At 40.6% G+C, this 12,934-nt stretch overlaps 1 protein-coding gene across 4 annotated transcripts in view; it reads right to left on the minus strand.

Annotated features, from left to right (window-relative positions):
- LOC113588716 (arginyl-tRNA--protein transferase 1) overlaps positions 1 to 12,934 on the minus strand; it is a 57,124-nt gene that overhangs the window by 40,230 nt on the left and 3,960 nt on the right. For 2 of the 4 annotated variants that reach the window (XM_027028019.2, XM_027028035.2), the window contains 3 exons: positions 10,328 to 10,537; positions 6,103 to 6,314; positions 3,188 to 3,316 (listed from right to left, as the gene is read on the minus strand). In XM_027028019.2, the coding sequence (XP_026883820.2) occupies positions 3,188 to 3,316; positions 6,103 to 6,314; positions 10,328 to 10,537 (551 nt within the window). The remainder of the gene's footprint in view (positions 1 to 3,187; positions 3,317 to 6,102; positions 6,315 to 10,327; positions 10,538 to 12,934) is intronic. The other 2 variants (XM_027028050.2, XM_027028026.2) reach the window with 1 other exon arrangement.

Here is a 12,934-nt window from a genome sequence, read left to right on the forward strand (position 1 = left end):
TCCAGTCCATAATAAAAGTCATACTGGTTACTATGAAACCACCCAACCCCCAATTATGATGTCGAAACAATAAGTGTTTATAAACAGTTGCTTATAATCCTGTTTGCCAAATCAGATAAAGTACATGCCAGGTGCAACACACACACACACACACACACACACACACACACACACACACACACACACACACACACACACACACACACACACACACACACACACACACACACACACACACACACACACAGCCCATCACTCAGGATGCTCAAACGCTACCGTTTTGTGATATGGTGTTTCCAATGTGTCAGCTTGGTTTTCTACAGTATAGTTGGTTATCAAATAACATGATGCAGAAGTGTAACTTTGTATGGTTTTAATATTGGTACTCTAACTTGTAGGCACAGATTTTCTGTCTTTTTTCCCCCCTTTTCTCTAACTCATATTTCAGTTTGATGGACTGGATAAATAAACACAAGCAGACCACCAACGGTAAGATTATTTTAACAAAAATTAGCTGCACTCTCGTGTTGGCTGAAACCATAAATTCTACTTTATGGCTGGGCAACCTTTGCATTGTTTAACCAGTGGGAAAGGGAAAAAGTTAGGGAATAAGTAAGTATAGGTACACAATTTTGAGTTTTGAATTGCTTATACTGGGAAATAAGAAAGACCCATACTGACTAGCTGGAATTAGACTAAAGGCTTCATCAGAAGAAAAACCCACACTGAACAAAAAACATAAATAAATAAAAGTTTGGGTTTGTTTGTTTTGTTTTTTTTAAATCACCCAACATCAGGCCATATTCATTTCTTCCATGCTCTAAGGCCCAGTGTCTGCACTTACATCAGGTTGTGCTTGTTAATACATTTGTTACAAGAGTTGTCATAAAAAATGGTTTGCAGTTGGAAGCCCTGGCCTCATATCAGCATGACAAAACTAATACTGCAAAAGTTTGGCTATGATCAATGGACTGATTTAGAGTTCAATCCGGGAATTTTAAACTCAACTCATTATCCTGTGTGTATGTTTTTTAAAATCCAACCATTCAAGTATTGGCCTTTACATGTCAGTAAACGCTTACTTTTCAACAAGCTCCTCTTGCCTGAATCAGCTCTTCCAGCTTTTAAATATGTATTCAAGCTGCTCGTCTCAACACATAAAAATGACTGGCCGTGTCTCCCACATTCACACCTGCAGTTTGTATGTTCAATATCTTTTCTTTCACAATTTTGTAGGTCTGGACAGCAGACCATATCAAACTAAAGATGTAAAACACATTTGATAGCTTTGCACTACAATATACTTCTTTCAAACATTTACCTACTTGTGTCCTCCAACAATATTTTACAGTGAGAAGGCATTCCAAACAAGTGCAATCTGTTAAAATGATGTTTGGCTTATGAACTGATTCAACAGATGATTTCACATCATAATAGAAGAGTAAATTAATATGCATGTAAATCATTGTGTAGTAATTATGTCAATCAAGACTGTGTGGTCTTCTGCACACATAATAAATTGGTACTCATCATTAAAAAAAATGTTTTTTAAAGAGTTACAACATAAATATAAAATTTCATTAACATTTTAAGAGCAAATAAATTTTAAAAGTAAAAAAAAAATTAATTACTTCATTAGAGAACGTGACTGTATAAAAGCATGTGTGTATGCTAAGGACAGTGCCCTACATTTCAGTTGTTGTTTGTGAATCCTTTAGAAAAGCTAAATGTCATACATTTATGTAGTCTATGATCTTTTAATCTGTCGAAGGCAAATTTAAAAAGATACCACAGCCACAAGACATTAAAATATTATGATTTCAGAAAAATACAGACAGATGGCCTGATTGAAGACACAGTAAAAATTACATTTCTGGACTTGTAAAGGCAGCAGAACTTAAGTCAAACCATCATGGATGGTCCCCACCCCTTCACTCTGATGGTTTCCCTGTCCCTGTGTGTTGTTTTCTCCGCCCCATGGTTTTCCATGCCCATCATTGCATTCACATGTTCGTTTCTAGTCTTGTTAAGTTCATGCATTTAAACCCTGTCTGCTTCCCTTTGTCTTGGTTGTTCATTGCTTGGATGCATGTTTTGCTGTTTTTGCAAGCCCGTATCTGTATGCCCGTGAGTTTGTACTCCGTACCTCCTAGTCTGTATGTTTATCCTAGCCTTCCTGTTTCTTAGCCTCTGTTATAGACTGCTTCCCCTGTTTGCCTTTGTGTGTTTTTGGTTTGTCATGTATTCTCTGAATCTCTAATTTTGGCTCCATGACCCTGGACTATTCCGATGACTCTGAATTTGGATTTGCCCCTAATAAATCTCGCCCTTATCCGCACAGGTGTCTGCCTCCTTACCGCTCACGATTACACGAACTGCTGATGAAGCTCTTCTATAGGTGGACCAGTGGCAAGGGAAACAACACATTTACTGGCATTCACCAAAAGAGGATGGAGGAAAAATACCTGTGCCAGAACCCAAACACCTTACGAGCAATGACCTCTTCTTTCCACCAAGACACCTGCAGAAAACACTGTGCCCGGTACGTATGGGAGCAGTTCTCATTTCCTTTTTTCCTCCTCCTTCTTGCCCTCCCTGCCTTCTTTCTGGGGACTTTATTCATTCAGTCTCTTGTGCACAAGGAGTGCCTACTGCCAGACCTCATGCGCTCTCCTCCCAGCTCTGACCTTGCCTCGTTTCTGTTTCGACTGAACAGGTTATTCCATCTCACCTGGCTGGTGGAGTCCGTTTGAAGACACAACTCGTTAATGGCAGTTAATGGCAGCTGCATTTGCCCCTGCCCACTATACATCACCCCTTCCTTTGAGAAGCTCTGCATCACCAATCAACCCCCACTTTAACCTATACTTCAAAGATATCTCTATAAATGAAATCACATGAAATACAGAATGATATACATTTCTAAAAATGTGTTTTGTTGCCCAGAGTAAAGTAATGAGTTGGAAAGTAATAATAGGAGTAAAGTAATAATTGCTGGAAAGTTTAGCCGTAGATGTAAAGTAATGAAGTGTAGCTGTGGGTATAGATGTAAAGTGAGTGCTAACTAAACCTTGAGGGAGGCAATGTCGCATGTGCTCAGTTGAAGGTTTGGACGAATATGTAAACAAATTAATTAAACAATTAAAAATCCAACCCACTGCCATGCCGAAGCTAGCAGACCCCTGACCTGGTTCTCTCTAGGCTTGCCGGGTAAGTAATGGTGAATTGCCATCTGGTAGAGTTTGTACACTTGGTATGAGGCATTGAAGGAAGATAGAAACTGTGGACTGGGGGGTGCAGAGCGCACTAGCCTCACCTTCAGAAGAGGATGTGGAGAAAGAGGTCAAGTCCATGAAAGAGAAAGGTCAACAACAACCAAAAATATGCAAACAACACATCCCCAACAAGGAATGATATTCTAATCATTGATGCAAAGAGTAAAGATCAAATTAATAGCGAGTCCTCAAAACATCCCCCCCCAAACAAAGCAAACAAGCAAATTTGAGATATAAAAATTCCAAGCATATAAGATGAAAAAGAACAAATTATTAAACAAACAAAACCTTATTAAAGGTTTTCAACAATGAAAAAGTATGTGACCACATATTAAAGTATGCAATATTCTGAGTTGGTTGGGTGAGAGCAAGCATAAGGATAATTTAGCTAAATAACTATGATGACCATAATAACTTAAAATACATTCTCGATCTTTATATTGTCTGGACTTCAATGAGATTCTTCTACTGATACTTGGGCCAAGTCAGTGTCAGTGCATAGTATGAATATGGATGACTTTTGTTTGAGATAAAAACAAGTAGCATCTTTTAGTGCCTTGGTTTTCTTTTGAGATGTCTGGTGTTTAATTAAGAAACTAACCAAGGCACGGCAAACTCAGTTAAAACAGTGCTGGGATATCTGATATAACCAGGACCATGGCAAGAGGGTGAGGACAAAAGCAGTCTCTAGAAAGGCCCCCCCAAAATAAATTGGTTTTTTTTTTTAAATCAGGATTATAGTACAAGTACTGCCCCCTGGAGTAAGCTTCTGAGTAATGCATGAATTTGATCACGTACTTAGAACTATGTAAGCAAAATCATAATCATTAAGCTCCAAAGAATGATTATGATTATTTTACATCAAGGGCATAAAGTACTGCTAATGATAAATAGCTTCACAAACTGAACCACACTTTGAAGCATACACCATAAGATAACAGATTTAATAGTTTAGACTCAAATTGCCTGGTATCAACATTTCCCATAGCAATGGGGTTCTGTGCAAAGCCACAAGAGCAGCTAGCTATATAAAAAAAGAAGGACACACAAAACAAGTTAAGTTCTCAATCACATGAATTTCAACCAACCAGTACTTCATTAGTCATGCTGCATGATGTAAGCACTAATGATTAATGATTATGATGGGACAATTTAGTTGGGTAGCAGTAGAGGCTAATATATGCTAGTCGGAATCATCATGTGAAAGGGAAGCAGTAAAAAAAATATTGCAGTATCACTCAAGATATACAAAAATAGAACACGTTTTAAATAAAAAAATTATTTCACACGGCACTGGCACCATCGGATCAATAAAGGTTTTATAGCTGTTTCAAAATGGAAAAAGTTTTCCATTATTCTTTTTATTATGTGTCTTGCACAGTGACACGTCTGTGGGTGATTGCTGGAGCATTTCTAACGTCATATGTCCTGAGATTTAGGCTGTTAATTTAATGGAAGTAAAACAGACAAAACAGCAGCCTAAATCTTGGCCAAATTCAGACCTTTTATTAAAGCAATGAGGTCAAATTATCTGACGGTAAAGTCCGATAATGAACTTAGTCTCTGACAACTGAATAGACTTGGGGTAAGAAGATATGTATGAAACTTTGGAAAATAGACGACCCCTTCCTTTGAGAATTTGCTCACATATACAAGCTTGCTTGGTTGGCTCCATCCCTGTGGCTTTGTGAACACGTTTCACAAAAGCGATGAAGAAAAAAAAAGGCACAAAATGACTAATGACACATCCCCCAATTTGCACATTGAACCACCCCTTTGTTTAGTGCATGCATGTGTGTAACATGTAGGATAAAAGTGCACTCCTAGTGGGGCTGATTACACAATGTATAAACATCTCAATAAGAGGCTGGAGATTTGCATCCTCTCATTCAACTCTCTCCTGGCTTAACAACATTGGGCAGCTTCCCAGAATGCTGCTCAGTCACCATCCCACCCCCCACTCCAAGAACGGTCCGGTGATAAAGTGAGGAGAAGTCTGGAGAGGAAGTGTATGATGCATCACATGCCAACAGAAACTCCTCCATTTCTATTACGTAATAGAATCAACCTAACACACTGGAAGGACTGAACTTTAACAACGCCCTATTAAAAGGTGACGGAACGCTTCGCCATGCTAAGAGCAGCTTTTAGCTTTAGGGGTCAGAGTTGGAACACGAGCTTTCATAAAGGATAAAATAAAGAAAGCAAACACCTATGAGCAATTATGAGGATAAGGAGAACTTAAAACTACAAAAGGTTTAAATTCTTTAGCAATTAAATATCTTCAAAATGCATGTGTGCCGTTTTGGACTCAGCATAATTATAATTAGGTGTGGTGAACAAAATGAGATTCTCATCTGGGAAACTGACCAAAAAGCACCACAACCTTGTTCAGAAAAACCCATCATACCACGATATCCACTTAAGGAAATTGAATGACACACTGCAGTCAATCAAGCCAATCTAGGCAAGTTCAAAAGAGCTCATTTAATTGAAAGATGAATTGTGCATGTAGCATCTCAGGGGGCAGTGATGAATGAAGCCCAAGATGGTTTCTTTACAGTTTTGCTTATACAGCACCCTTTACCTATGCTGATCTCACCCAAGCAACTGCAGAGAGAGCTAAAGGGATGTCCAAGTATAACAGGAGAAGCAGCCTGAAATGCTGAAATGGAACATTTTAGCACCATTATTTCAGCTTTGTGAAAGCGCAAATGGCCGAAGCTTGAGCATCCATTCTTGCATTTGTCTGTTTTGTTCTATTTATTAATAAAATTGACTGTACAATATAGACTCATTTTGATATAGCTGATACAGAAGGTCTGACCTCAAGGTTATGAAGGAGGTCATCGGGTAGCAAGTCTGAAATGAATTCTTCTAAACCTTTGGCCTGATTATATGTTGGGTTGGAGGGCGCAGGGTTCAGAGTTGTCGCGACACCTCCATGTTCTTGTTTCTGGTGTTCTTTCTGTAGCCGCCGTGCTTTTCGGATATCCTTTGCTTTCCGACATGGAGGCCTGCTGGGGTCTGCTCCTACCCCTGAAACCCAGAGAAATAAACAAACAGTGATAATCAAATGGTGCTTTGATATCCAAAGTATTTTTTCTGAGGTGTCAAATGATTACTTGCAGCATGCCCAGTCATGATCACAAATCAATAATATACCAAGACAAAAGATACCTGAACAATTTCTGGAAGTGAAAGAACACTTTATTTTTAATTTACAGAGAGAGAATTTGGCTACCAACAGACTTGTCAAGATAACTGAGGAACAGCAATTATATACACTGTGCTGAGATGAAAAGAATTTTAAAAAGTGTATGGACATACACATAATTCGACCCTACACAGAGCAGTATAATGCATATAGATAGGCACTGGGGAAGGAAAAGATCAAGTAATCCACTTTTGTTACACACAAACATGAGGTTCACACACATACTGCCTTTTAGGCAAGAGTCCTATGGTTTCAAAATTCCATTTCAATCAAATACAAAAATAGTGTTCTCTGAGCAGTGCTCCAAGGGGGATATTAGGCCTCAGCATAAGGCTTATAAGCAATAGCTGGCCTTTTATGAATTCTACATTTGGAGATATTTTGAAGGGTGAGAGAGCATGTGGGTGTGCATGCTGATATTTGTGTGTACACACATCTGCGTGTGTGTGTGTGGCAAACAATTAATACATTTATTTATTTATTAATACATTTATTTATTAATACAATTTTGCCATAGCTATAACAGTTCTGGAGAATTCTTAAAGCACTGCAAGAAAGTATATGTATGCATGTGTGAACCACATGGTGAGCACACATGTGCAGGTTGCAAGGCCCTGTATATAGTGCCAGAGGAGCTCGCTGTAGTAAATTGTGGGATCTGGTCCTTCCATGTACATGGAAGCCATTTTCCCCTTCTCTGACAGCATGACCTCATTGCGGCCAAGGTGGTAAAAACGCAGCCTCTGTTCGCCGCCACCCTGCTGCTTTTTTGCAAGCCTCTTTTGGACCACTTGGGTTTAAACGAAAGCGCAGGGAGGCCTGCTGCTGCTGCAGGTATGTCTCGGATACACACAGTTAAGCAGCGGCAGTTTGGAGGGGAGCAGGTTTTCAATGCGTTAGAGTCAAAGCCCTGGCTGCCCGCCAACCCACTTAGCAGATAGTTCAGGGGGGAAGCAGCAGAACATGTATGAACATGAGGGTTGTATAGGCAAGGCGGCTGAAATCTCCTCGCTCTCCGTCACATAGCACGCTACAAAGGAGAAGCAGAAATGCAGCAAACAGCTGGCCAGCGACACAAACAATATTGAGGGGGCGATAATTTAATACAACATACAAGACCACCCAATACAGGAGGAAGGTAAGGAACATGTTATCCAGCGGAGCCCTGCCTGGTGAATTAGAAGCCTCTCCAAAGCTCATTCAATTACAGCAAAAAGTGGTGGACTGTGCCCAGATGAGCCAAGGACTTTCTTCACTGACTTTACAGTGCATTGTATGCTGACATGCCCTCCCTCTTCCCCATCTCTGGTCCAAAGCCAGGCCTTGTGAGTGATCCCGGCAACCCGTGTCAACAGTTTACACGCCGGCATCCTGTTTGGAGCAATAGGGAAACCGGTGCCATTTCCTGTCTGTCCCCGTGCCAGTTCCCGCAGCGCAGCTCCCGCATGCCTGCCACTGGTTCCATAACCCGGCCCAGCTATGAGGAGGAGAGAGGGTGAAGTCCCAAGGCCTGACCATAAAGAACCAGAACACTGGTCACATGAAGACAGCACTGCTAGCCTCAGCCTTTTTGTGCAATGTGTTCCTTTCTAAGAGAGTCTTTCTTCATTTCAAATGGTACACTAGTGTTATGCTACAACCCCATAATGCATGAATACGCCAGTGCGTGTAAAGAATAACAACTTTGTCATTTAGCATTGACAGGACCTTGGAAGTTCATATTCTGTTTTCTCTGTTTCGATTAATAAAAGTGGGTTTTGGCTGGACCAGAGGACGACTTTGCCCCAGAGCAGAACAGTTCTGACTCTGCTTGCAATGAGCCTTCTGTCTTTCATCCAAAAGGCTTGTACCCTGCCTGCTGTAGGAGAGCTATTGGTGTGGGACGGCCAGCTCGAGACGTCCGCACACCTTCCGTCTCATCCTGGACGTACCTCTGGACGGCTGAGTAGGGAGAAAACTTCCGACGGCTGTTGTAAACACAGCGTGAGGGATGAGCAGCTGCGCTTCCCAGTTCCCCTCGAACTGGCAGGCAACATGAGCAGGAGAGGCAAAGCAGGCACCGAGACTCAGCCAGCCCTCAGGCCTCTGTCACGTTACCGCTGGCGCCCTGCCCACCGTTTGGCCTGAATCCCGTTACAGCCAGTGCGCTGCCCCAAGGCCTGCGTCCCGTCACTGTCAATGCGCTTCCCAGAGGCATCCTGTTACCGCCGTCACCCTTCCCCAAGGCCTGCGGCACACAGTGGGCCATGGCCAGCACAAAGCAACCAGGCTGTCCCCCTTCATATCGCCATTTCAAACATGCAAAATGCTATTTGATTAGGCATGTTTTATGACCATAAGCTGAATCTTTTTTTCCCCCTCTTAAAAGTTTGCTCAAAAAGGATTGAGAATGTGAACACACCCACAGAGACAGACACACACCCACACCTCAAGAGAGGCAGTGTGTGCAAAGGGGAGGTAAAGTTTGACAGATCTGTTCCTGCAGAAGACAGATTTTCCCTCTAGAGCAGTTAACACTTCATAAAATCCAGTACTGCCTTTTTCCTTGCAAAACATGCACAAATGTATCACACACAAACTAATTAACTCACACACGCACCATTGATGCATGACAGACAAGACACAAATAACCCTTTAAAATAACTACACCCCCCCCAAAAAAAGAAGAGTGTGGTGTACACAGAGCTACAACACAGCCACAAAACTTACCACAGAAAATGCACCAACATGCACACAAAGTCAAGAAATACATATGGTTACATCCTTGCTCATGTTAGTCTTTAATTTCAAGGTGTCATATCAATAAAAGTCCGAACCTTACCTTTACCATAAAATCTAAGTTTATTAATATGTGCAGTAATGAGTCCACAAATTACAAAGCAACAACAAAAAATGGCCCAGGGACACAGTTTCCCCCCACCTGTGGAGTGTAATCCTTTAACATGCATGGTAAAACCAGGGTAATTTTAATCAATCATTTAATACCATCTGTATCCAAGGCAAAAAAACATGAAGGTGATAAAGTCAGTTACCATAAATTTGTCACCAGGTGTTTTCTGTTGAGGTGAGTGCGGCTTCCCCCTCCCTCCTCATCTGCTTTTGGGAGCATCTCTAAATCTTGCTGTTTTTGGAACATTCTTAGGGTGCTCATTTCTGGGAGGTGTGGAAGTATGGTATTTCACTTAGTCATGTTTTGGCTTTCAATCACAGTAAGTGATGTGGAATTTGATGTGGAGTGTTTATGGTGTTTTATTTGTTTAGTTTTCTGGTTTGCTTACAGACTAAAACTTGGGTGACATTCAACCAGCTCATAGACCTTTTCTTGCTCAACTGGGGGAGTCAGTACATTAAAATGTTAAAGAGGAACATGACAGCAGACATGACTGGGGCTTTCCTAAGAGCTGAGGCCCACTGTAAGGAATCCTCTCAAACTGTTTCACTATGGATATCTGCTGCCCTCTGCTGCTCTGCTGTAGGACATCCTGGAAGGTTTTTTTTTGTTTTTGAGGTTTTCCTGAAAGTCTGGGTTATTTACACTTATTGTTTCTAGAACATAAACATCTGCTCTGGTACAAGGACACAATGAGGCATTTTTCTTTTGAGGCACCTTTGACAAATGCAGAAGGTAGCAACCACACCCGGTCTCTTACCTGGGTCCTCCAGTGAATGAGTGCCACGACCATCGGGAGGGTGGTAGTCTCTGTCACACTGCCCTCTTCAAATTCAGTGATTTGTGATTTGCACCAGACTGAATTAATCTGCTACATTAAAAAATGGGTTTTCCTATTATTCTACTTTTTTTCCCCCTTTAGGTTTCCTTGCTGGTGAGGCTCACCTGCTTTAGGTGGGATCCGTGAGCCCTTCCCTGCTAGAGGACACTCTGCTGCTGCTGCTTTGGAGGCGTCCAGCACTGCGGCTTTGCCGTCCCTGCTCTCCTCGGGGCTGCTGTGGCCTACGGGAGGCTCCACCTCAGAGCGCTGCACTATTGCAGGATCCACCGGAGGCACACTGCCGTCCTCTTCCAACATCTTTTCCATCGGCTCCCCTGTGCATGTGCACACAGTACTACTATTAGAACAGTTCCATACAGTCTCCCCACATACAAGAGACTGTATGAAAATTATTGCCACACTTGGTAATAAAGAACAAAATAGACACACGGTCACCTTCTTTTTGAAGAAAATTGCTGACATACATAGATTTTGTTCATAAGCCTTCCTAATTAGCATGCATTCACATTATTTTAATGTTTCTAAGCAAACATCTTCAAGAACGCTTCTTCAGCCATTCACCAAAGTAGGAAAGGTTAGAGAACACATGGATAAGCTAAAAAGTTGTTGACCATCACATCTTGACTGTTCAGACAAAAGCTTTAAATAACAATTCCATCAAACAAGGCTCCATTGGAATGCTTGCCAGGAGAAAGCCTGTGGTGTGTCAAACCAGAGATGTCTGCAGTTTGCTGAACCTTGCTAAAATTTTAATTTAACCCTGTTCAACAGTCTGATGGATAAAGATATTAATTTGCAACAAATACTAGGAGGATGTTTGACATAAAAGGGAGGTCATAGTCATGCAGTCATGCATTGTGGCTTGGCTTTCCAGCAGTAAAGAAATCCCAAACACACTTACAAATCCTTCCAGATATAGTGCTCCGACCATAGAAATAAGCTTCTGCAGTGGAAATGGTGACTAAAGAACTTCCACATACCCAAGATTTATCTATACCTGAGCCAGCATTACAAGAGTGACATACAGTTTTGAGATTATAGTTAACATTACTAACTAAAGAATTGTCTGTAGCAGGTAATGATCACAGCTAAATAACCTGTATGGTAGGTTTAATCATATTTACAGACAAAGTATATATTTATAAGTAATATTTTCATTAATGTTTGTTTTTTTTCCTATCTGCTTTGTGTGAAATCTACAAAAGCAGAGAGAACTTTTGCGAATACACACTCCCATGTCTGCAATTTATATAGAGCCATTATCCTGTACTTTACTTGACCTGTAACAACCAGATTCATATCAGAAAATTATATTAGACATACTTTAGCTGTCAAAGAAGGCTATTTAGTATGGTCAACAGGCCTACACAGCACACATCACAGGACAATAAACATAAAAAGAGCCCATGCGTAATCATTTCAGATTTAGCCACATAAAACAACTGACTAAAAACCAACAGCCTAGACAGCAAATTTCCTATCAAAAGCCTAACATGCCCATGTACAAAACTCAAAGAATGAAGGCAGAAAATAATTAAGTAGTTGCATTGAAAGGCTGTGTACCGCATCAAATTCCATAAGAACAGCACCAAACTATTTAACAGAACTTCACTTAAGATTATTGCAAAATTTTCTTCCCAAATGAAAGGAACACAGTAGAAACCCATTTGGTAGCACTGTTCATTTAAATTGTCATAAATGGAACTATTGTAACTGATCAGGATAGAACAAAAACAAACTTGAATAATAAGCAAGAGAATAAGCTTAAAGAATCAATAGCTAATTAACCTTTCAACTCTTAAGATTTGAAAATTGCATTCTTTCTAAATCAATCAGCGCTTAACCTAAATGTATCCCATTCCACCTGTTCATGCCCATGGCTAACACACAGACAGAGTGAGAGAGGACCTATGAAACATTCATACAAAACAGTTTACATCCATTTATTGTCAATACATTTTGAATTATACAACAAATTGTGAATGCTACATATGTTAATACCAGCTCAAATCATGGAACTATCCAGTCCTAATCCTCTAAACCTTTGCAACGATGCGCACCCCTTCCCACTTATCATGTGGTATGGCCCGCCATGTGCTTGTGGAGTCATCATTGTTGACGGTTCTCTTTGTGACTGCCCCCTTGTTTGTTACAACACACTCTTGTCATCACACCCCTGCACCTTGTTGTTTACATTGTTATGTATGTATTTAAAACCCTCAGTGTGTAATCTTTATTGTTTCGTAGTGTTTAATAAATGTCATGGTCGAGACATCAGTGCATCCTGCTCCTTTTCCAGCGGCGCTCGGGCCGTCACAACCTTGCATTTACACTATGTCACTGCTGAGCATGCCATCGTTCTCAGTGAGGGAGCAGAAATGTGCTAAGATACATGCCTTTCTACAAAAATAACACTTATTGTAGAACCAGCTTGCAAACAACACTGCTAATGCTGAGAAAGAAATTCTTGGGAAAATAACTAAATTGTGAACTAACCTTGGCTGCAACATTTAAATTTTTTTTAAAAGGTCAACAAAGGTCAACAAAGGCAACTGTCGACTAAACAAAGGCTCAAAAGACTTACTGTGTCTCAGGGTGAAAGAAAGAAGAAAAAATGTTTTTAAAAAAATTATACTGTATAAAAAAAATGTTTTTTTAAGTTAAAAAAAGCTTCAAAATAAACTATATGAATTATTGATTAAAATGAATCA

Source organism: Electrophorus electricus, chromosome 11 (assembly GCF_013358815.1).
Source record: "Electrophorus electricus isolate fEleEle1 chromosome 11, fEleEle1.pri, whole genome shotgun sequence".
Lineage (NCBI taxonomy): Eukaryota > Metazoa > Chordata > Actinopteri > Gymnotiformes > Gymnotidae > Electrophorus > Electrophorus electricus.